At 38.4% G+C, this 25,703-nt stretch overlaps 2 protein-coding genes and 2 long non-coding RNA genes across 16 annotated transcripts in view; 1 reads left to right on the forward strand and 3 right to left on the reverse strand.

The window, feature by feature from the left end:
• The window catches only part of LOC121951210 (receptor-type tyrosine-protein phosphatase mu-like), a 197,850-nt gene extending 190,551 nt beyond the window's left edge, over window positions 1-7,299 (reverse strand). For all 13 annotated transcript variants that reach the window (XM_042497451.1, XM_042497462.1, XM_042497460.1 and 10 more), the window contains exon 1: window positions 6,893-7,299. In XM_042497451.1, coding sequence (XP_042353385.1) covers window positions 6,893-6,965 — 73 coding nt within the window. In that variant the 5' untranslated portion in view covers window positions 6,966-7,299. The remainder of the gene's footprint in view (window positions 1-6,892) is intronic.
• Window positions 7,300-8,418: 1,119 nt separating this feature from the next.
• Window positions 8,419-11,555, reverse strand: LOC121951277. The gene is made up of 3 exons (XR_006106387.1): window positions 11,489-11,555; window positions 9,857-9,943; window positions 8,419-8,493 (listed from the first exon to the last, which is right to left on the reverse strand). It is a non-coding gene; the product is annotated as an uncharacterized LOC121951277 (long non-coding RNA).
• A 161-nt stretch (window positions 11,556-11,716) lies between these two features.
• Window positions 11,717-24,092, forward strand: LOC121951965. Its single transcript, XR_006106412.1, has 4 exons — window positions 11,717-11,825; window positions 11,966-12,032; window positions 22,851-23,049; window positions 23,997-24,092. It is a non-coding gene; the product is annotated as an uncharacterized LOC121951965 (long non-coding RNA).
• LOC121951964 (leucine-rich repeat-containing protein 30-like) lies at window positions 18,894-19,867 on the reverse strand. Its single transcript, XM_042498464.1, has one exon. The coding sequence runs from the start codon at window positions 19,865-19,867 to the stop codon at window positions 18,974-18,976; it is 894 nt and encodes a 297-aa protein (XP_042354398.1). The 3' UTR covers window positions 18,894-18,973.
• Window positions 24,093-25,703: the final 1,611 nt, after the last annotated feature.

Here is a 25,703-nt window from a genome sequence, read left to right on the forward strand (position 1 = left end):
CCCTAAACACTGACCAATCAGAGTAGACTAGGCTGTTTTAGGAGGGGGGGCTTACTGACACAAACACTAACGCAGAGGGTGAATACAGATATATTCAGGCAGTCTATGAGAAAAATAAGGTTTTGTTTTAAACATGTTAATGCCAGTTTTTTAAAATTTATTGTTAATAGTTCTATATCATTATAAAAAAAGGGACTGGCACGGTATCAGATTCTGTGGCAAAAAGAGTTCATGATAACAATATTATTATTATCTACAGAAAATTTTGGGGGTAAATAATGCTATCAGTGAAATTCATCTTTAACTTTGTTTACTGTACGTTTTTTCTCTTTTTTTTTTGAACAAATATATAACGTGTATATAACGTATATAATAACGTGATTGTAGGGAAATGGAGATAGCCTCTAACTATAATGACACGAACATGTACAAAAACAGAAAACAGACTTAATGGATAGTGAAAAGGCAACCACATAGCATTGTGAGAGCATAAAGAAACAGAAATTGTTTAAGAGGCACTGGATTATTTACACAGTATCATCATGTGTATGTTTCAATATTTCATTTTTAAAAATCATGGCTATCCTTAATAGCCAAATATCACAAGAGCCGCTATTTATAAAAGGAAACAAAAGGTTTTTGGTGAAAATATCTTAATTGCTCTTTTTTTGTAAGCTGACAGTGGGGGTGTTTCTGCATCTGCATTTGACAGCAAAGTAAACAAACATGCACCGTCACAGGCACACAGTTTGTAGTTAGTGGTCTTAAGAAGTAAGGCCCACATCAGCATCTAACTGCACCAAGGTGATATTTTCAGGTAAATTTTAATTAGTTTAATGTGCTGCAGCTGAGCAGCTAATTAGCTACCTTGCAAATAGCTTTAAAATTGGAGTCTACATATTAAAAGAGCAACACTTTGTGCACTGTTCATCTGATGACGATTTAATCTCTTTCCAATTAAAGCTGAGAGTCAGGACTTTGACCTCATAGTCATTTTAAATCCCATATGCTTGAGTGCAGAATCAAGAAAATGGAGTCACTGTGCACTTTCCTTCTTAAGCCAACCAATAAAACGAATTTGATCAATTTTTAGTTTGTTTTTACAAAAGTAAAATGCTATTTATAAAGTGAAAAAGCCTTGATGTGAAGAAAATGAGAACAGGACATTACCTCAAACATAATTTCGCATGAAATCATGCAGATTGTCTTGAAAACACACTCATGTGAATAGAGTTGTGAAACCCAGACACTTAACTGACCACCCATTGTCCCGTTTACAGTGTCACAAACTGTGTCGACTGAAGTTTGAAGAGGACAGATTCTTGCCTGATTCAATCTCTGCAGTAGTTATGTTACCTGCTGCTGCCTAAATTAATGGAAAAGTCCACCCTCTGCTCCTCTCACGCTGCTCTGCATCATCAATCTGTGATGTTAACAGTGTTTTGGAGTCATTTTGTGATAAAGCATTGTTTACTTTTTTTTTTTTTTTTTTTTTAGGCGTGTCGACTTTTTCTCAACCTCCCTTATCTGTTACTTCCGTTACCATATTTCCAAGAATGCCTCGTGGCAACTTCCAGAGAACAGATGTCGACTTTTCCCATCGAAACAAAGCTGAATAATGCGTCAAGCTGTGTGCCCTTCGCTCAGAAGGCAACATGTTTTGTTATTCTGATCTTAAAAAAGTCTAATGAGGATAGGAAAATACGATATGTCTTCCTTTTTTTATGATGGATTTCTCAAGGAAAAATGTTCTTGAATTTTGATTTTGAACTGGTTATAACATTGGCTGTTGATGCTTCAGATTGCAATTTTTTAAAGATTTTAATTTTGGTCTGGAAATATCTTGGTGTTTTGCATAAAAGAAATGTTAAACACCATCTAAAAAACAGATGAATGCAACATACATCACTGACATGTATTTGTTTTAGTGTTTATAAAAAGTAGTAATGATTCCGGGGCGCCTGGTGGCTCAGTGGGTAGAGCCGCGCCCCATGTGCAGAGGCTGTGTCCTCGCCGCAGAGGCCGCAGGTTCGAGTCCGGCGTCAGCCCTTTGCTGCATGTCTCCCCCTCTCTCTCTACCCCTTTCACACTCACACTGTCCTGTCAATCAAAGGCAATAAAAGCCCAAAAAAATAACTTAAAAAAAAAGTAGTGATGATTCCTTTTGTAATGGAATAAAGACATTTACACTATAAATTAATACAGAAAGAGCACAAACTGGTGCATAAAAATACACCTAAACACAGAAAATTAAGTGTTTGACACTCAAAACTTCCTGGCGAGGGCCTCTAAAACCCTTCTGTTAAGCCTACGCCATCGCTTATTGGATGTAGAATTTTCCTTTATGCACTGCAATGCTGTTTGTTATTGCCATTGGTGTAGAATACACAGGGGGCACCCTCAAAGTGTGGACATGAACATTTTAAGACATTTTTACAATAGATGAAATTTTAAGGGCACAAATTGGTGGATGAAAAATTTACTAGAATTCAAAAAACTAAGTGTTTGATGCTCAAAATTTCCTGGTCGATGCTCTAAAACCCCGTTTCACGTGTTCCCCATAACTACGAAATTAAATGTACATCCTTGGTTATTGGGTGTAAAATTCCTTTATCGCAGTGTTGTTTGTTATTTGTATAAGTTATGTGGGTGGAAAACCATCAATATTTATTTGCATTTGACCCCTCTCCAACCCTTAACCCTAACACCCTAACTTATACATCGGTCAGACGATTTTATTTGCCAATACTGGCCTCACACAGCTATATTTGTATAGGCATGAATGTTCTCTGATATGCACGTATATGAATTTTTTCTTTTATTTATTTATTTATTTTCTTACAAAACATAATACAGAAAAAGATGCTGTGAGAAATTTATAACTATTAAATTGCCAAGCAAGTTTACCATTTTATTTCACTGATATCATTGTTTTAAAATAAAGTTTATTGTTAAACTGTAAAATATCCTACTTCCATTACATATCTATAGCCACAAGTGTTTGGTAACAATATTTCAGGGACACCTAAATTGTAAAGATATATAGATAGATGGAAATATGAATAAAGATGAATAGAATATTTGGCTGCTAAATCAATATCAGGATTTATTACTTCCTTATATCGGTATCGGTCCTAACAGAATATGGTATCGGTCGGGCTCTAGTTTATACCATATATTAATACAGAAAGGGCACAAACTGATGCATAATTCACCAGAATGTAAAAATTAAGTGTTTGATGCTCAAAACTTCCTGGTGGAGGACCCCTGACCCCCTTTTTCGTATATGCCCCCCCCCGAAAAACCTACACCCTGGGTTATAAACTAACATGTACAGATACTGGCAGGCCACAGCTGTAAAATGTTACTTAAGTCTTTTACCAACCCACGTTCACACTGCAGTAATTTCATTTTTCACACACAGAAAGAAAAATGTTAGACATCTCCACTCGTGAAAAATGGATAATACTCCTGTCAGTCTAGTCACTTCAAACGAACGGTCTGAGTCTATACAGCAGCACTTAATATTTGCAAGTTCTTAAAGTTAAGTTTTTAAAGTGACACACCTCCTCCATGTCTACCAGCTATGATCAGTCTTAAGACAGCCCTGCTGACAAACTCAGCAGACCCTTTCCAAGGAACTCACACATGTACCCGTAGTGTTTGAACAGCTTCAGTAAATCCATGTGTTTCCACCGCCTTCATTATCATCATAATAAAAGTGTCTGAAAAGCAAAGTTACAGAAGAATGTAGACACCTCACTTTCTGCTTTGTACTATCATCAATCACCATGGTGCTTTTTTTTCTCTCTCCTCCAACATTTGGTTGAAGCCATCGAGAAAAAAAAAGAAAAAAAAAGAAAAATCACATGCATATTTAATTTCATTCTCCACTGGCTCACACAAAGGAAACTGCCACCCTTCAGGACACCTTTCGGAAAAGTCTCTATTAAATCTGAGTCAGCTGGGAGAAGAAAAAAAGAGGGGAGGGGGGGAAGAAACATTTCATGAGTGAAAAACTATCTAAATTATTGCCAGACTTCAAATGAAGTGCTGTTTATCTTTCCAAGCAGCCAATGTGTTGTTTTACTCCTTAGTCACAGCTTGGATGGCAATCAGGATCGGTCAACCAGGACGCTATCAGCAGCAGTCACTCCGCAATGACAAACTACAGCTCTCTACACTCCAAGCATGGGCATTATTCTCAACACACAGCTCACCCCTATCAGAAAACAAGGCAGGTTTTATGGCTGCTGGAAAAGGTGGTAAACATAACAAAGCGCACAGCTCCCTGGAATTTAATGTGCTCGGTCAAAAGACAGAGTATAGATATCAAAGGCCAGACCTTCTGGAGAGAAAAAAAGCTGTCCTCATAATGTAGAAAAAAGAAGCACTGGGCATACACAACAAGTGATTTATAGTGTTGTTTTTTCTTCTTTCTCTCAGAGCATCCAGTGGGCATTGTGGATGCAACACGGAGGGGAAGAAAAAAAGAGCAGTTCATCTCTACCATGCCACTGAGAGCAGATACGCAGGTGCATAAACAACTTCACAGAGAGATGAAACTGATACAGCGTGATCCTAATTATGGAGTTTCTTATGTTTAAATTAAAAGACCTCCAAAGGACTGTGATCGACTTGAGGCTGCACAGCCACAAGGCACTGCTCATTCTGTGCACTGAAGTCGACCGGACTCTGGTTACCTCCGTGATCTAATTATCACAGGAGCTGTTATCACATACTCTCCATAACAAATGTCTCGAGCCGCATGCACGGGCTCACATTTAGCCTCTACCTCTCCATCCGTGTGTGGCTAATCCGTCACCTAGCCAGAAGAGAGCAACACACATCCAATTGATTTCCTCCTGGTTTACATATTTACACACACACACTCATGCAATTAGGAGCACATTTATCGATGGTTTCGGCACCGCTGGGAGCCCTACAGTGCAGCCCACTCCAATAAATCTCGCAGTCCTGAGGCTGCCAGCGGGCAAGACTGATGAACCTCACACAAAAATGGACTGGGAATACTTTGCGGGTAGGGGAGTTCTCAGTCACTAAAATTGACCCCTGGTGTTCACACAGCTTGATAAAAACTCTGTTTTTATCAGAAAAACCTTTTAAACATCTTCTGAATATGCAGTTCTTCTCTGTAAAAAGAAATGGGGACTCATAAATAAATTCCCAAATGTCATTTATTTAGCAGCCTAGTTATTTTTGTTGAATCAGAGTTGTGATCAAGCTTGGCACCAATAGTTTCCAAAAGTGCATCTGAATTCTGATCTGACTCGTGGTCCTCCACTGAGAAGCAGCTTGACTTCATCATCTGGGTATCATATTATGTGTGTACCATGCTGCCCCCAACAGGCTCTCTGAAAAATGCATCAGCTGTCTGCTGAATCCCACGGCATCCGGCTGAAGCCACACACACATCACACAGTAACCTCACACACCGCTCCCTCATAGTCTAACCAGAACATCAAATCAAGCACAGATATGGGCCAAATTTTACCAGCTTTTTAAATGCAACTCTAATCACACTGGCAGCACGGATCACCCTCAGACTGAACAAGCATTGTCTATATATTGATTTGCATGAATATAGGCTAATGTGCCTCTTAATGTCACTGTGCAGACAACAGAAATTACCCCTTTAGGGGCTAAATTATTCTGAATTTTAAGTCCCTTTGGGCAATTTGCAGCCATTACACTGACTGTGAAAGTCTGCTCCATTATTACAGTAATTCTAATAAGTTAAATCACTATCTGGTACTAATCCCTGAACTTTTTCCTTTCTTCACAAAGCTTTGAATAGACTCACTGCAAATGAAGTTGCTCTTGCATGAATATTATTAATTTGAGTAAGAGTGCTTTTTATCTATATGGGCAAAGTCTGCATCAACTATCAAACTGTGAAGCAACAAATCGATCAAATTTGAAGTGAAACTCCAAAAATTAAAAAAAAGTTAACACTTTACAAATGCATCCAAAAGCATTTTGATGCATTTGAAATCAGGGTGCACGAAAGGTAACTTTTTTAAAATTACTTTTTACCAGATAGTTTTAATTAAAATAGCTTTTTGGAAGTGGATCACATACAGACAGCTCCACGAAAAGATAATTATATGAACTATAAATGCAAAAACAAAAGGAAACAAAGGAATGTTTAAAAATTGGAATCTGATCTTATGCATATAAGTTGAATTTTTTTTGGCACTAAAAAACACTAAAAAACACTGAACTCTCCGCACACTATAATTCACATTAGGTATTTTAGGCGGAGCACTCCACTTTAAAGTCACCATAACCTCCCTCTACATGGTCACTGGGACATTATAAATTAAGTTCAGTCTAAGTTCACGGTGAAACAATGACAGTAGGTCTCGTTTGGCTTATCGCCTCTTCGTATAACAGCGCACACGCGGCGACACCTCTCCGGTCAGTGAATCCCTTGAGGTTAATCACATTAGACAGCAACTTATCAAGATAAAGTTAGACACAAACAGTAAACTCATTAAATTTCGTGTAAATGGTTGTAAATGAGTTGCTCCGGTGCCCGCAGCGCACCTGCCCGTTGCGCACAGCGGCACAGAAGGTGAGAACAAACTACTCATGAGTGCCAGTGTTTCAGCGGCAAAATGGGACAAATGTGGGCAGAATTTACGCTTCAGTCTTATTTCATGGCACCCTCGCATGAAGTGCGTTACTTTAACGCGGCCACATGTGCTCAAATTCACACCACAAATGCCAGGTAAAGCTTTAAAATTGCGCGTCAACTCCAAGACAACAAAATAGTGTAGTTTAAGCGCCTGTCCTCCTGACTCCGTCTCTGCCACAAAACAGCGCGTATGCTCTGTACGTGCAAACATTTCCAGGTAATCCTCCTTACCTTTAAAAACTTCCCCTCGTGCGGACAACAGCAGGGTTAATGCAGCAAACAAGCAATTGATAACTTTATCCATGTCGACAGCGCCGTCGTAGCGTTAACCCCCCGGCCGCGGGGTTAACTGGCAACTCTTCTGTCTTTATTGCAACTTGAATCCTACCTAGACTTTTAGGACTGTTAAATCTAAAGTGTTCTCTCTCTGCCCACCGTCCCTTGGCGTGTTGTCGGGGGTGTGAGAGGACACTGTCGCCGACACGGCTGCTCCTTGCCGGCTTGCTCCACACTTGGAGGAGGAATGTGTGAGTGAGTCCTGATTCCGGAATTACGCGTGGATTGAGTAGTCCGGCAGCTCCAGTAGAGCAGCGGCTGCGTGCGCACTCTCTGGCCGGTAGAGGGCGCATGTGAGTCCAGCCTGTGAGTGGAGAGGACAGGCGGCGGTGTCCCCTCCTCCTGCATCTGACTGTTTTGGCGTTTTTTTGGACCAGCTGTGCAGGCTGAAGTTGGTTGAGGTAATAGAGTACAGCTAACCCTCGCCATGACAGAACCTGTGGGCTGTTACCCCCATCAGCCATCATTTATTTAAGACAGCAATTAATAATTAAGTCAGAGGTATTATGATAGATGATAGAAGAGCTTTAGATGATCTACAAGTAGTATCTAACATTAACAAAGAGAAATCATTTCAGCTATATTAAAATATATATATTCATGTAAGGGTTTTCCACTATTTTGTATTCTCTATTTTGCATTTGTTTTCTTTTTGCATTTCATGTACCTAGAAAGGCACTATATAGGTCCTATTATCATTATTATTTATTATTTATGATTATATTGACCTTTAACCTTCTTTTTAACATTGCCTTTGCTTCTTTGTTGTTTGGGCTCCTATATTCCTCACTTTTGCATGAGTAAAACTAATAATAATTGCAAAATCTATATTTTTATTAATATTTTGTTTTATGTTCTTAAAGCACATTATGTAAAAAAGTAGTGACATAATCGCACCTTCCCTTTATCAAAAAGTCAGCATAACATTTGTGAACAGGACAAAATACTGAAACGACCATAAAGCATTGCTGTTACAACAAATAAAGTAATATATTTTATGTTTTATATGTTATAGGGGATATGTGTAAGAATACTTTGTTTGCCAAAAAGTAATTAAGAAAAGTAAGACCCAAATGGTTGAAGTCCCTGTAAGATGTCTTAATTGTTAGGCTAAAAAACTTCAATAAAACAGAATCAAACAGACTTATTAGGGATTTAGGAGTATAAAAAGATGTGTTAACACTTATCACAGATATATATCATATTAATATTCTTTGAATTTCACCACGTTTTACAGCCGCAGAGACCCAAACCAAAAGTAATCCATCATTCTCTGTAGCAGACTTCTGAAACATATCTTCAGTTCAAAATCATGTTTAAAAGCAATTCTCATTAAGTTAGGGAAAGTAAAGTATCATTATGATAAATCGGTGCTAAATAGCTCACCTGGTAGAGTGGACGCCCCATGTGTCCTCACTGCTGTGGGTATGACTCCTGCATGTGGCCCTTTGCTGCTGGTCATCCCCCTCTCTCTTCCTTTCATGCTCTGAGCAGTCCTATTACATTAAAGACAAAAAGACAAGAAAAAATCTTTAATGTTTTTTTCTGAGCTGTTAAAGACGGTTCTCCAAGATCTCAAACAGAACTGCTGCCATCATATTTATGATACACAACTGTACAGAAACTTCTGGGCTGCCTTATTTATCTATCAGGGAGACTGATGAAAGACTGAAAGCTTTACTTCTTTCTGGTTATCATTCAAGTACTAATATGAATGGGTTATTTAAAGAAATGTATACATTTGAAAATACAACATGGATGTCAATAAATGAATAAATAAATGAAAATAATCTACCAATCAGGATCATGTGAAGCTCAAATGGCTACTAAATGGACCTTGTGGCTGTTTCCAAAATAAAAACATTAACCTGAAACTTCAGCTTTCGTATGGATTAGAAGTTCTTAAAATGCTCAGAAAAAAATTAAACATCCACATTTCCATAGTATCTGTGCAAACTTCTTATGCTGACAAAGATCATGTGATATGATGAAACTAGAATTACGACCCCACGGTTGTATGCCTCCGTGAACCAGTCAGGTTGCTATTACAGTTAAAATTCATGTCTGTGAAAACATGTCATTTCCTCACTGGCAGCACAGAAGATCTACACAATCAGCACAGTTTCAGGATGAGTATAACAAATTCAGTATCTGACCAAATGTTTCCCCTTCTATTCCTGAGTGATGATGTTGATGTAATGGCTAGAAATTTTGATGTCAGAGTGAAGTTGACCTTTGACCTTTGGGATATAAAATGTTGTCAATTCATCATTTTATCTTATCGGATATTTGTGTGAAATTTTGTCATGATTAGCTTTTGAATTTTTGAGTTATAGCCTAAAATATGTTTTGTGAGGTCATGGTAACTTTGACCTCAAACCACCAAAATCAAATCAAAATCAAATCAAATCAAATATTACAAAATTCCCTCAAGGTGATCTTGAGATATTGTGCTCACACGAAGAAAGCAGATGAGGTCACACTGACCTTTGACCTATGACCACCAAAATCTAATCAGTTCATCATCCAAGTGAATGTTTGTGTCAAAATTTTAAGAACTTTCCTTAAGGTGTTCCTGCTCATGATGAAAAAATTAGAACATCAGCTAAATGGACCTTAAAGTTACAATGAGTAAACGCAGCGTGGTCAACCTTTACCAGACCATATTGAAGCAATATGTTTCATTGATTACCCCTATTATTTATTTATTTTATGTTTTTGCAAAATATATCCCCCACTGGAAGGTGGTTTATGAATTACAACACTAAATATGAAATATTAACCTTTTTCATGCTCAATTTGATTATCTAATTTAATATTTCTTTAAACTCGCCTGCTGGATTTTTAATCACTGCTTACCTTGTGCATCCTTTCCGATCAAATTCATGCATTGATCCCACTGAAGGGAAAACCAGGTTGACCTTCACGATGACCTCATCAGTCGACCTGGCGAAACAGGGCTGCATTATCACACAAATTCTTTTTTTTCCTGGTAGGATGAATCAATAATGACGCCTTACTTTAATAAATGCAAACGTTTGCTCAAAATTAGTCTTATCCGAGACAGCAAGTGCAAACAACCCCAGGATACTCTCACAGCGATATCAAACAAAGAGATGGAGAAGCAACTAATGACAAAGTCAACCAATGTCATTCCTTTATTGTTTTTGCATGCATAAACACACATGGCGATTTCACTTGTACCAGCAGTTTTCATGGCTAATTAAAATGCAGCCAGATTGACATGGCTCTGCATTTAGTCTCAAAATGACCTCGTGTTGTCAAGGATATATGGCTCCGGTTGTTGTTTTGAACTAAACAATGGCTGAAGCATTTCATAGAAGCGCCACATGTCTTTTTGTGGTCTTTAGGTATTGTCTTGGCTGCATCAGTTATGCTGCCAGGAATGCATGAATACCAGTCTGAGCAGAGCTGTCATGGGAATTGATGAGAATGTAAACTCCTCTGATTGGATGGAGGAATGAATGGATAGCATCATTGTTTGTGCTCACGAATGCAGAGAGAGAGAGAGAGGGTGAGTGTGGTTGTGAGTGTGTGATTGAGTGTTGTGTTTCACTGGTTCTCCATAAACACAGTCCTAACTCATGCTCAACAAATACATCATAATAATATCCTACTCCATTGTTTCCCAACCTACTCCCAAAGCCCTAAAGTGCCCCGTCATTAGCACACACAACTCGTCGTCTTGCAAATGTGTCCATTTGTATTAATTTTAGACTGGACTTATTACATACTGTTGCAGCAGTTACTTAATATCATTTATCTCAGTCAGTTTGGTCAAGTTTGCATTTGTACCACTGCCACTTGGAGGACCAGAAGCTGGATATTTGCATTTTATCCACAACCTTTATTTATTTTAAACATTTTCCTACTAGTTAAAGCTTGTTATTACTTTTAGTTAACAAATCTGAGCAATTAATGATAACTTTTAGCTAACAATTCCACCATTTACATTACTTATAACTTACTATTTAAACCAACTTCCCATTACTTTTAGCCACCTCTTTTGACCAGTTGTCTGCTACTTTTAACTATTTATTTCAACCAATTATTCATTACATGTAGCTAACTTTTTCCATCGCTTGTCTATTATTTTAACTAACAATTTCCACCAAATGCAGTATTCATTACCTTTAACTAACCGTTGTGACCAAATATTTATTATTGCTTGCTAGCTATTTCACTGGTTATCATTTAGCCCATTTTTTGCTTTGCACTTTTGCGAACACCAATTATCCATTACTTTCAACTATCTGTTTTGACCAGTTACCATTACTTTTATCTAACGATTTTGACCACTTATCCACTTTTAGCTAGCTAGGCCTATTTCTACCATTTAAGCTAACCACTTTTAGCTAACAATTTCCACCATTCACATTATCCATTACTTTTAACCACCTGTTTTGACCCGCTATCCCCCCTTTTTTCAACAAGACTGTCTATAGCGATAGACGATTTGTCTTTACTTACCCCAGCCGCACAAAAATAAGGCCAAAATGTCCCTTATACGGCCGGCGGCCACTGCCATCTTGTTCTGTCTACAGGCGCAGTAGCAAGAAGTTCCCGCCTTCTGACCAATCGAGGTGCGTACTATCAGTTGCGTGTGTGCGTGTAATGACGTAGGACGTAGGCACGTCCGTGCGCGCTCCGGTCAAAGCCGTTCCAGAATGACCGGAGCTGAGTCATCACTAAGTCGAGCTCAGATAAAATATGATGATAAAGTTTAATATTTATGATTTGAACGTGACCAAACTGCTGTAACTTGTTTTGTGTAAAACCCGATTCGTCTCATGAGCGTCCTGTTGAGGTTTGTGTTCGTTAATTTAAGTTTTAATGAGTTTAGTGTCGCGACGAGAAAGCTAACGCTAGCATGCTAAGTTAGCTTCAGTTACTGGCTAACGGTTTCGCTTTAGCTTTTTTTAATGTTGCCCTTTTGTTTCTTATTAGGAGGTACGAGCTCAGCTGCCATCACCGTACACACGCAGCTCATTGATGTCTTTCTATTGTTCCACAGGTATGGAGATATTTTTATAATTAATGGTGTCGTTGTTTTTATATATTGTTGTAAAAGTTAAGCTATTTTAGCTGTTAAATGTCAAGAAATGTTTTGTTAACTTTTTTTGAGAATTAGTTTCGCATGTTAATTATGAAATTCGATTTTCTTCATGAAAATGATAAATATTTGGGTTTCTGGTTGTTTAAATGATTCATGACATTTATAAAATGAGAATTGAAAAAGCCCTTCTTCAATGGCTGGAGGCGGTATGAGCTCAACTGCCGTCACTGTACACACACAGCTCATTTAGTGTATCACAGTAAAGAGTCAGAGACCCAGTGCTACTTCCTGTCGCTTTATAGAGTGGTGATGGGATGATGCATTTTTGTAGGTCAACCAGGAAGTTGGCATTGCACTGGTTCCCTCTTCTTATGGGATTTTTGAGTGGGATTGTCGATTATCGCCAAAATAAGCTCTGTGATGCACACACGTTTATGATACTTATATGTTTAGTTCAGCATGATAATCTTTACAGATAAAGACCTCTTTTGTGTGTTTAGAAGTGTAAATGAAATCGCCAGAAGCAAAAAGCTATTGTTATTGGCTATACACAGACTACATCGTGGTTGCACGACTTTAATGTCACTGCCACAAACACTGTAAAAACACATTAAAACATGATCGAAAAATATTATAAACAGATAAATCTACAAGTGGGTTTAACGAGTTTCTTTGTCTGGTGTGATGCTGTCTAAAGTCTGACAAATACTGTAGTACCATTTAGCCACTAAATAGTAACTGCCTTTTTTAAGACGAGTAAAACCTTAAGTTCAAAAAATGGGTTTAAGCGGACGTATTTTATTTTGCAGAATGAAACGTCATTACTTCACCACTCTATTCTACAAACCCAGAATGCAACGCAGAGAGAGAGAGAGGGAAAAGTCACACAGGTTACAGTTGTATCTTTTTGCCATGCAGGAATGTTGTCTTTTGGCATTTTTTGGACAACGTGGGTCAGCAAAGCAGTGGTGATAAATTTGAGCATGTTTTAGGTCTTTTAAGTTTTATTGCCCTGTTTTAGTGATTTATTAGAAAAGTCATCAAATTTAATAATTTACATTAATTTGATGAAGTACTTAAATAGTTACATAACTCATATTATCATGTCATATTATTAGTACTTGTTTGGAAATGGATGTAAGCTATGACTCCATTTGTGGTGATAGTAAGAAAAAACAAGCCAGTATCACCTGCCCCTTTTTTTATTTTACCCAGTAACCTTTAACAAGCTTACTTTCATCGCACTCTCAGAGCAACACACAGAAATGCTGTGAATTTATACTGATTGGAGGGGAGGAAATGGCTCAAAAATTGATACCAGACCAGGATCAAAAGATTTCATATTCATGCCTCTAAGGTTACAACAGTGGTCGACCATTTCGGTGCGCTGTTGCTGATATCTGAACAACATCCTGAGCTATTGAACAGATGATATTGACATTTTGTTGTGAGAGCCGCCACCAGCCCAGAAAGAATCTGTTGGCCTTCAGTAAATCTATTCTACCTCATATTTCTCCCCGCAGGAACACTTTTGAATCAGTTAAACATAAGAACGATGAGCTAAATAACACTTTGTAGTAATTGACATAAGTGGCAGAATAATGCTGTTTGTCGATAAATGCCAATCAGCTCACCCTATGTGTGGAGTCTCAGTGTGACTGAATAAATCACAGAACTTACACTGCACTCCAAAGTCTTATTAAGCCTCTCCTCATGTGGCTGCCAAACAACAGTGATTTTAACATTTAATTCCATTGTGATTATCCCGTGCCTTGATTGTCAAAAGCTCAATACGAGATTGATTAGCTGTCCTTCATTATGGGAAGTCACTGGCTGCTGGTGATGCTTAACTGTTTTCTAAGCCTTGGGCTTATGAATGCAAAATACCTTTTGAATGAAGAACACGGGTGCCAGTCTGTGCTCACCCAGTTGTTATATCTTGCACAGTGTCTCATTATAAAGCAAAGTTATTGGAGCACACAGCAATTAAATAGGATCAGCAAATCCTACAAAGCCTGCTAACTGCAGTCATGGGTGATCCCTGATGTACAGCTGACCACTTGTGAGTGAGTTTAGTGGAATAAGGTGGATTGCCAGACTTCAAAGATGTATGTTAATTAATTGTCATAGTGGTTAAATTGTGTTTTACTTGACTGTACACTGGTCACTGCTCACATTTCAAATGTGGATCCCAGACATACTTTGGTAAAGAGTTTCAGTCCGTTAGATACTCATGGAAAATGTTTCTGTCTTTATACAATGAACAAAAATTTAAACCTAGCAGTTTTGTTTTTGCTCCCATTTTTCCACAGATTCAAGTTAGAGATCTAAGGTTTTATTACGTGCACTCAAAAGATATATTTATTTCAAATTTGGTCGCAAAAAAAAATCTGTGTTTGTGAGCAAATTTTCTTCAAAAATTGTTTTTCACAATCAAAGAATTTCTGCAGAGACCTTCTCAGGGAGGTTCGTCTGCATGCTTATTGTCCTCACCAGGGTCTTGACCTGACGGCAGTTTGTCATTGTAACCAACTTGTGTGGTCGCGAGGCCGGTTGGATTTATTGCCAATTTAATTTCACAAAAATAAAACATTGGAGAGGTCTTATGGTAGTGAAATGAGCATTCATGTCATGAGCAACAGTTCTTAAAATTTGCAACATCTGTGTCATTGTGTTGTGTGATCAAGCCCAAAAAAAAAAAAAATGTGCTTCCCCCATAGTAATTATGCTGTTTAATCAGCATCTTGATATGCCATGCCTGTCAGATGGATGGATTATCTTGGAAAATGAGAAGTGCTCACTAACACAGATTTTAACATATTTCATGAAATTGCATGAAAAAAAAGTATTAGATCTTTAACTTAACCCTGTGAAGAATGAGAGTTAAAACCAAAGTATTGTGTTTAAATTTTTGCTCAATATATAATGTTCACTTGATGTTGTATTATCACAAAAATAGTAACATCACCACAGGACACTGATACCTGAATTCAGGTCATCTGACTCGCATTGATGCAATATCTTTATGGGAGCTTTATTTGACAGCATGTCCCATGATCACTATCTAGGACAAAGACTTATTCAGGAAGGGTTCATCTATCATGAATGCTCGGTGTGTGTGTGTGTGTGTGTGTGTGTGTGTGTGTGTGTGTGTGTGTGTGTGTGTACGCATGTGAGCACTGCAAGAGAGACAGAGGGTGAGTGGATAGGCCAGCATTCACTTTGACTTAAAGTAGTAACAGATGCACACCAACAGAGGTCACTTTTCTGTATTTTCTACAGTTCCTTCAGTCTTTATTGTGACTGGTTTAAAAAATGCTTATGACCTTAAATGTGCAAAGATCTAGACCTCATGTTGGCACAAACTCTGTTTAATTTACAGGCGCAAACTGGCACCAGAAATTAGGTGTATGTATGTATACATTTACCCAGTTGGACTCGTCATCACACTGTAAAGCTGCTCTATTGCTGCAAATTAAGATAAAGTCATGTGACTACAAGCACCGTAAAGATACACTTTGCAGGATTTTCCTAAACAACAAAACTCATCCCTCTCATTCACCACATATGACCTACTAGAAGTGTGTGGAGGTGTATTTATCTATAGAAACTCTGCCCCTCTGCCTGTAATTTTCTCATTTTCTTCTCATTTTTCTTCTTGATGTCTGCGTGCCCCCACAGTGCTCAGGTGAGGTCAGGGCTTTATAAAAAGACCGTGGGCAGGTACCAGACTGAAAGCAACAGGCATGCAAGAGACACAACACCAGTAAAGCGCAAATTTAGCAAGGCAAAATGCCAAACCAGAGTGAAACTGTGGTTGGCTTTTACTTTTACTTTCACTAGTGAGCGTGTTTAAAAACATCTTGCATAGTATAGTTAAGCTCTCTGGAGAGGGGAGAGCGGGCACTGATGAGATGTTTTTGGATAGACATAATATTGACTTCCATTACTCATAGACTACTTTAACTGTTATGAGAATAATGTAATCCCTGAACAGGTATAGATGTCTGCTAGCTATCTAGTTTTTAAGAGCCCAACCAAAACATGAAAGCTGCACTTCTGTAGACTATACAAGAGTGTTTTTTCTGAAAATTTTGCCTCCTCTAGACTATTGGGAGAGTTGATTGGGTAAGTTGGGACACCTTGTTTTGAGCTAAAACAAATAATATATATAATTAAAATTTAAAAATGTATTGCAGTATAATTTCTAGATGAAAATAAATTCTTAATGTCGCCCTGTCCCACAGGGCGAACTTAATTTTTCTCCTAACTTAATTTTGGAGGAGTTAAGTGTGACGTGCTTTGGATTAAAGCATGTTACACATATTTACCAATATCACAATAATAACAAAAATATCTGATATAGATATGGACATATTACAGTACAGAAAGTTAATTCAAAAACAGATTTATTTACACTTATGTGCATTCCAATGGACGTTTTTCCACTGTTGTGTCTTACATCACAAAACTCACACTTGTTACACAAAACCTACAACTTTCGTCGGTTTTTAATGCAGTTTGGATGACGTGATTTTGTAAACTTAAACAATACAATTTTATTTTTTCACTATGACTCCACTGGAGGTTACATTAATATTAATCTATCATGTTTTAGTTCTTGGATTGGTTGAATATGTAATGAAGGATATTAGTGCATGATCTGTCACTTTGTAAACATTTCTTCTATGACACTTGAACATCCTTAAAAACTTTTTATTTTGTTTGCGTATACATCCTCGCTGGACGGGCACATAGTTTTTCAGCCAGTATTTGCTTTTTATGACACCATCACACATGATTACTATATTAATTATTTTGCTTGTTAGATTTGTAAACTCACAAAAATATTTTGCAAAAATATAAAAGGTCTCAAAAAGTGTGTGCAAATGCAACTCAATCTGATTACCTTCTCGTTTATTTTTACAAATTAAATGTTTTCAGACATTTATTTGTTTGTGTTTATGCAAATCCATTTTATATTTGCAAAATAACTTTCTGAGTTTACAAATCTTTTTTTGTAATTGTGGAGGGTGTTTTAATACATGCAGTGTCAATCTGTTCTCACAAATACTACTGAGGCAAATCTATCTCCATAGTTTGCTCTAAATTATTTAAATTAAACTGAATAATTTGTTCCACAGTAGCCCACATTTTTTGAGAAACAATATTCAATCATATCATGCAATGTAAGTTTTTTTCCCCCCATCGCTTCAAATAGTTTGTGTGACAACACACGACAACCCCAGAGGAGCTGCCACCCAGCAGCCTCGCTCTGATCTGATGGAGTGGAACAACATTTAATCACAGTTTAAGTCCCTGTTGTGTTTTGTTTTATTATTTTGCAGATCTTAAGCCTCCCTCCACCGTTCTTTCCACTGACTTTACACACCTGATCCCCCATGACCTGATTTTAACAAAGGGGTTGCCGATATGTAGCTGAACTTACTCCCCTCATTGCCACAGGCCAAATAAGATCAGCTGGCCAGTTAATCAGCCCCCAAATGTAGACCTGTGAATTTTTGCGAGAGCTGAGTGACTCGTCCTGACCCCTGAGCTGTGGATTAACAAATGTTTAGACATGACACAGCACTTGGTGGTTGTTTATTTTTAACCCAGCTTTTACATAATATAAAAAACTCATCAGGAAATAATAATATTAATTGTAAGTGATCGTCATTTGTCTTAAAGCCTGGGTAGGGCAAAATAAGTGATTCTTTCTACACAGATTATTAAATATTGTAAAATACTTTTTGAAAACATATGAAGAAACAGGGAATAGTGTAGTACTAAATTGTGGAGTTTGATTGTTAAGCTGTTTTTCACCATTACTGTGTCCAGTATTTTTTGGGCAGGGCTAAAAGCATACTCAATGATGCAATGGAGCCATCCTAAACATAATTCCTCTCCCACTCTATAAATATCAAGAATGAGCTGTTGCGAAACTACAGACTCATGTTAGCAGCTAAATCAGTTGCACAAAGCACACACCCGAGCCGAAGAGCAAGCTGCCACACAGAACTTAACCAATAGCACGATAAAATACACACCCGAGCAGACGAACAAGAAAGCTGTTGCTCTGGGACGGACTATTGTTAGCAGCTAACATTAGCATCAAACACACACCCAAAGCAGTGAGCAGTAACCGCTGGTGAGCCACTTAGCCAATTTGGGCTAAAATGTCTGAAAGTTATGTTAGTGACAGATATTCTGCTTGTGTATATATGATTGTGGCATTTAACAGATTTATTCATTGATGTATTTGCAGCCATCTCTCATTCCAAAGTCGTCAATACTGCTTTTGCAGTGCTTCCCGACGCCAAAAGCCACCTTTTTTCTTTTGCAGCATGCTCCCACCATGTGCTTGTGTTGACATCTCTGTAAAGGCATCCTGGAACATAAAAAGGAGATGCAGGAGGATACCTAGAGAGTAATATGTAGACAAGGAGGTCCACTGCAAAGCAAAAAAATGTGATGACTTGGGATGAAAACTTTTTGGTATTTATAGGGCTTGTAAAATAAAGTGAACTCACTGCTCTCACACAGAGGGTGAGTGGAACAGCACTATATAGGCTAATATAATGCTAACATTAGTAGTAATTGTAACATAGTTTCAGCTCCTTCAGCAAACACCCCCTGCATCTCTGAGCAGAAAACACTGCTATTTTGACTCAAATTTGCCTAGGTGGTTAATAATACATTTTCCTGCAATGTGACAGACTCATTTAGCAAATATATTTTTGCTTTACCCAGACTTTAGGTGATAGCATCTTAATACTATCAGGCAGTTTGTGGCAACAATAAGGGCTCAGGGGTGGTCAGATTTTTGCCAATATCCCATTACGACTCTTTTAGACGTGCGCACACTCACACACACTCATACACACAGTGGTAGTCCCTCACGTGGGCTTGAGGTAGTTATAGAGGGCACTGAGTCCTCCTTGTAGCACCTCCTGGATAGGCTTAAGGAGGGGGTTGTGAATAATATGAAGTCCTTTATCCAGCGGATGGCACGCCAGCCTCCCAAGTTTGCTTAGTAGGTACAATTCCACAGGCACATTTTGCAGGTCATTAAAGTCAACATTGAGGAGTTCTAAAGACTCCAGGAAGCACAGCGTCTTCGGCAGTGTGTGAATGCTGTTACCCTCCACGATGAGGATCTTCAGGTTCACCAAATCCTGGATCTGGTCCGCAATGGTCTCCAGACGGTTGCAAGCCAAATGGAGAAAGACCAGGCCCTTCATGCTGTAGACGCAGGTGGGGATGTGAACGATGCGGTTGTGGCTAAGGTTGAGTTTGGTCAGATTGTGCATGGCAGCCAAGCTGCTAGGTAGGCCTGTAATCTGGTTGTTGGCCAGACTGAGCACCTCCAAGTGAGTGCAGCAGCCCAGCTCCTCGGGGACCTCGCTCAGGCGGTTCCGACAGGCAAAGAGCACCCGCAACTTCTTCAGGAGGCTGATCTCAGGTGGGAGGCTCGACAGGTTGTTGCCCCACAAGTTGAGGATTACCAGATTGTCCAGCGCGCCCAGGGCAGGGGGCAAAGAGCACAGGGAGTTCATGGACAAGTTTAGCTTCTGGAGTTCTCGGAGCTCCCATAGCTCCGAGGGGGTCTCATCAAGCGACCGCATAGCCAGGCTGAGGGTGCTGTAGCCAAAGTGCACCGTGGCATGTCTGCGGATCCTCTCGGCAGCCGAGGACAAGCTGGGCTGCTCGTCTCTCCCAGAACTCTTCCTCCTTTGACTCACCTCATTTAGCTCCTTGTTGGAGAAACCGCGAGATTGCCTCCCACCCATCGTCCTCACAGTTTTGTTGATTCTATCACCAATAACAAGATGTCAGCATGCGAATAGCTGAACAAGTGGAAGATTGCTAAAGATAACAGCTGCCGATTGATCTCCAGGGTTCTTGAATGAGCCACATGATCAGATCCACAGGTCGCAGAAGTCCTGATGTTTGGCAGCAGGTAAATCCTGGCTGAGTTTTTGAGTTGAGTTGCAGGCTGCTGTAACTGAGCACTATTGAAGCTTGTGCCTGCGTCTCTCAGACCAACTGCCTGTCTTACTGAATTTCATACCCCAGCTGGTCCTGTCACTTCACATGTCCACAGATAGCACCCTGCTCCCCACCCACTACAAGAGAGCAAAGCTGGGGATAGGATGCTGTGTGGGCTCAATCGGATGAGGTCACTACCATGATCTCATAGTGTAACACACAAAAATACACTCACAAACTGCTGCCACACGTGGTACGCATTATTCTGTTAGTCACACCTGCTATCATTTGTAAGCACATTACATTTTGCACTTAAAATAATTCAGATATTTTACATACCATCTCTGACCATAATCTCTTCTCACTTTTTTTTTTTCTCATGTCGGCCTCTGCGCCTTTGTGCATGATCTCCTGTCTGAACTTAAATATGGCAGCGAGCCGGCAGCAGCCGTGAAAACACTGAATCACCTCTCAAAAAAGTAACAGTTCTTAAAGGTATTAGTGGAACCTTATGCGCAGACATGCGCTGGTTTAATCTCAAGTGCAAAAAGGACATGGAACATTCCAGCGTGTTCCTAGAAAACTCTGCTGCTATTCAAAATCTCATTCATGTGGCCTCGAGGGGAGGATCTCCCTTCATGTAAAAGCATACACTGTAGTGCATTTACATTTTTGAATTTGTCTTTCCCCCCAGCAACTTAGACACAGAGGGAGAAAAGTTCTTCATGCTTTTTCTCTAAAGAGTTCTGTAAGTATCTCACTGAAAGCTATTTGTTCCACTTCCTCTCAAGATGTCAAATTAGAAAAAAGATTCAAATATTATAATTTTCCAGTATTTACCTTGAGTTGTCTGCCTAATTAGCTCATAGCTGGAGGGCAGTGAAGATATCCCATCATGCATCTGTTGACACAGGGTACACAATGTGTCACAGGGCTGTTGAGACAAACACATTCACACCTACAGGCACTTCAGGGGTTCAGTTACAGGTACTTGTACTTTTCATTAGTATTTCCATACTACTGTATACTTCTAAAAGATAAGTGCATTTTACTGCACTACATTTACTTCACAATTATAGGTAGTACCTATATGAATAAGACTTTAAAGAAAACATGCTATGAGTTTTTTAAAATATAATGCATTGGTTTGATTTCTTTCCAAAACATGGTGAATAGGCAATGAGCAACTTACAACACATGGCCCAAAATTAGAAATAAATTAGTACAACGTTATAAGAAAATTACTCAAAAATAAGCAAAACAACAAATAATACATCATTAAGATTAAATAAAAGTTAACACAAACAAAATGACACAATAAAAAGTGTAGAAAATATAGAAATATATTTAATATGTATTATATTATTATTATTTATTTGTATTGTATTTGTATTTTTTCCTGTAACATCTTTTTAAACATAATTATGATATAGTTTTTTTGGTCATTCTTTTTATAATTTTGTAATAATTGTCACAACTTTTTAAAAAACAATTTTCAGTTAATTTTTAACCTTTTGACTCATGTGGTCATTGCAATCAAACCAAACCAGTTTGCTCAGGTGTCAAAGGGAAGAAAACTGATGTCGATCCAGGTTTTAAAGGCTTAAATTACCTACCACAAATAAGATTTCTATACTGACAAAATACAACAGCAAAATGTTGCTTACCAATTAATGCATTGTCACAGCTCATCCCACTACATATGTTCTGTTGTTTTCCATATTTCCACAGTGTTACCTGTTTACCTCTGATTGCTTCACATCTCTTTTCAGACCCACTTCCTGTAAAGTTTCCCACCTGTGTGATCGCCTGCCCTATCATGTGTTGCACCTGTGTCTCATTGTCTTCCCCTCGTTCTGTCCAGTTCTTCTTTGCCTTAGTGTGAAAATGCCAGCGTTTTCGCTTTAATATTCATAGAGTGTGTTTAGACCTTTGCCCCTCTTTATTATCTACCTTTATTATATACCTCTACCTGCAGATTTGGATACCTTTGCCTGTGTACCAGTCTGTGCTCAATTAAAAACCCCTGAACTTTTATGCTGTTGGGAGTCTGCTTTGTGGGTTCATCTTGAGTTTGTGCCTGATACGCATCAGAAATAATAATCAGAAAATATATATTAGGCTAAATAACAGGGTCCACTTTTCCTGCATTGTAAGAACCTTCCCTTTTGATACTTTAAAATACTGTTTTACTAATAGTATTTTTCAAACACTTAGGCTCTTATCATTTTGTAAACTGTGAGTTCAATTGTTTTAACTGTTTCATGGGACATTACAGCTCTATCACATGTCTGCAAAACGTTGTGGCTCTCCCAAAACATCTTATTTATGCTTAATTGTTAATGTGTTAGTAAATTGGCCACTGCCACTAAAATTAAGAGTTGTTTGATCATAATATTGACATATTGTTTTACCATGTTAGTAAGTCAACCCTGAAAATGTTTCTTATACACAAATCTGTTTCATTCTACTTATGTTGTTGTCACTGACTGCTTACTGTACAATACAAGTCGGTCAGTTATCCAGCTGAATGCCAAAATTATTGTGTATCGCACTGAGCTTTTCAGATTCCAATTTTAACAAGTGTGTTTATTGGAAAAAGTCAATACTGTACAACTTTGTTGTAAAAGCACATTTACAGTAAATGTATTTGTAGCAGTGTGTTATATTTAACTTACACAGTCTGCTCTGCCTCTCTCCTGATGCTGTGGGATTTTGTCGACTTACTCCGCCTCGCTCTCCACCTCCACCTGGTGATCCCAACTGCTCTTCATCTCCAATCAGGCCTGTACTTAAGCAGCCTCACTCCACTCACTCATCGCCAGATTGTCTTCGCTTCCATGCCTGACCTTCCCGCTGCCTGCTCCTACTGGATTCGTCTGCTCTGCCTCCTGCCTGCCTGACGCAGACTCTGCCTCCTGCTTGACCACAAGCCCTGCCTGCCCCTGTACAGAGTCCCCACCTTTCCCACAAGCTGCCTGCTGTAAGTGTCATTGCAACTTACCTGTCACATTCACCTGTTAGTCCACTCCACGTTCACAATTTCCCCACCCAAACTCTGAACGTGTGAATGTTAGTTCACCCCAGTCCCTCCACAAGCTCTGCTCGACCCATGAACTCTGCTCTACCCCAGAACTGTTAACTGTCTCTATTTACCTGCAACCTGATATTATACTCACCTTGCTCAATTCAGCCTCTCAAAAGATTAAACAAAGGTCATTACCAACTACTCGTCTGCTCTGTTGTGCTGCGATGGGTCCTACCACACTCTGTTACAGTAACAGAAACCTGACCTGTGATCTTTCACGTAAACAGTGGACAGAAAAAAATATATCTACTCGAAAAAAAAAGGTTGACCAAAAATAGACCAATTTGTTAATTGTGATTCCTTATTACTGTCACTTGGCATTTAATTTGCCAATAAAGCAGACATCACAAACATTTAATGGTATAGACATTTATGGAATACATGATTTTAATAATTTGATGGATCATTTTGTGTGTGATGGCTAAAACAGACAGACAGACAATGACAGAATGTTTAGATGTTGTGAAAGAGTATTAAAATTTCCCTGAGAGTTAACTCAACAATTTTGATCAGCAAGCCATGTGCAGGTTGTTGTTGTATAAACTGTAAAAGACTGCACTTATTCTTTTGCACGTGCCAAAATACATGCAATTTTGCTTGAATAAATGACATATTCAAATCTGTTACGAATAACGAATTTGTTCAGAGAGATGAACTTATTGTGTTAAAGAAAAACAAATCTTATTCAAGAATTGAGCTATAGCAAATGAGTAAACTGTGATATTTTCCATGTAAGGCTTTACTTATAATGGAATATTTTCATATTTTAGTGTTGCTTCCTTTTCTTAATACTTTCTCCACCGCTGTCTATTTCATACAAACTGCTTGTTTTTGGACTGCAGGAGGAAGCCAAAGTATCTGGAGGAAACCCACGCAGACAGAGGTGAACATGCTAACTTCACATAATAAGGCCCTGGCTGGCCTGGTTTGAACTCCGGTCCTTCATGCTGTGAGGCAACAGTGAGTACTCAGTGAAGTCAAGTAATTTTAGCTCCTAGCCCTTTTTTTTTTTATTATTTTTTTTTTTAACCCTATGGAGTATTACACCTCTTCAACATGTGAAACCCTCTACCCTCACAGGATCAATTTCCATTTTTTAAAGGAAAAATCCTTCAAAAGGGAAGGAAAGCATGCTAAACTTTCAGACAGAACACAAGAAGAGAGGTCACAGGACAGACTTTCAGTAGACGTGCACAGAGTGTACAGCATGTACAGTACAGCATGTACACAGAGCTTCAGTGCCAACCGCACTGCACTCTGGATATTGTTCAGGCAACACTTTAACCCCGCTGATGAGTAACTCTTTGGTTATTTGGATTTTTATGTCCCTGACAAAAATAAGAAAAACAAAACCACATAATTTTTTTATACTTATTTGACATCTTAAGCGACACACAAACGATAAATGAAAGATAAGTCAAATGACAATGTCAGTGTTAAATTACTTGAAATATGGCATTGACACATTTTTCTCAATATCTATATATTTTCTAAGAGTTTTCAAACCAAATTGGACCATATTGAAGAATGACCCAATTATTATAGTCCAGTCTTGTTTTATTTTCTTCTATTTTATATTGTATATAAAGCACCCTTTGATTTATTAGATTTGTTATTAGTTTTAAGAAAAAAAATCTGAATTTAATTTAAAAAAAAGTTAAGTTCTTCATACACAATAAGGGTAAATAGGTAAGGTTAAATGAAGGTTTAATAGAAGGTTTAAAAGTTCTCTCGTTCACTAATATTGTAAACTTACATGGGTTACAATTAAAACTGTAATTTTGTCAAATAAGGACAGAAATTTACTTTTGTTTCTCAAAACAGTTTTTCTTCATCTTTACAGGGTGTTTAAAGGTATCAGACACTTCATATAATGAATTTTAATTTTTTCAAGATAGTTTTAAACCAAATCTAAGACAGACTTTCAGATAAATCGTCTTTGTCTTATAAAGGTGAGTATGAAAGTATGTTGTATGTTTGTGGTCCCATACAGAGGTAGGTTTTATGTAAGGTTATAAGAGTGAGTAAGGAAAAAGGATAAAGGAAATTAAGTCAATATTTGTCGCAATGAGGACTTAAAAAATAAATAGTAAGTAAGATTATTTAATGACTTTCAAAGCCAAAATTTATAACATTGAATTTAAAACCTTTTAAGGACCTGCAGACACCCTGCATTTATTCTACGCCACTAATCATTTTCTACTGGGTGTCACTCAAGTAATTAACAAGATTTTTGCAACAGGAGAGGTCCACATTCCCGAGGCGTGAACACCTTATATAAACATTAGAGGTGTAAATGGGATCTTGGACTTGATCCTCTTTCCTCGACAGCCTCACAGACTCTAACCAGGACTTAGAGTGGCCTCCGTCATCATTCTTCTCCCAGTCCAGTAATCAAAGTACTTGGATGACAGTTAGCAGTGATATCCAGCTCTGGGGACTCGGAGGCTCGGCTGTGAGCGCGGCTACATCAGCACTTATGAATGACAGCTTGAATCATGTGTTTGCTGAATTGGACACTGGAGATAGGGCTGTTGCGGTGCATTGCC

This window comes from Plectropomus leopardus, chromosome 12 (assembly GCF_008729295.1).
Source record: "Plectropomus leopardus isolate mb chromosome 12, YSFRI_Pleo_2.0, whole genome shotgun sequence".
NCBI classification, from domain to species: Eukaryota; Metazoa; Chordata; class Actinopteri; order Perciformes; family Serranidae; genus Plectropomus; species Plectropomus leopardus.

Coding starts and splice junctions, on each gene's coding strand:
- LOC121951964 (XM_042498464.1), bottom strand. CDS start 19,867: ATGGGTGGGAGGCAATCTCGCGGTTTCTCCAACAAGGAGCTAAATGAG.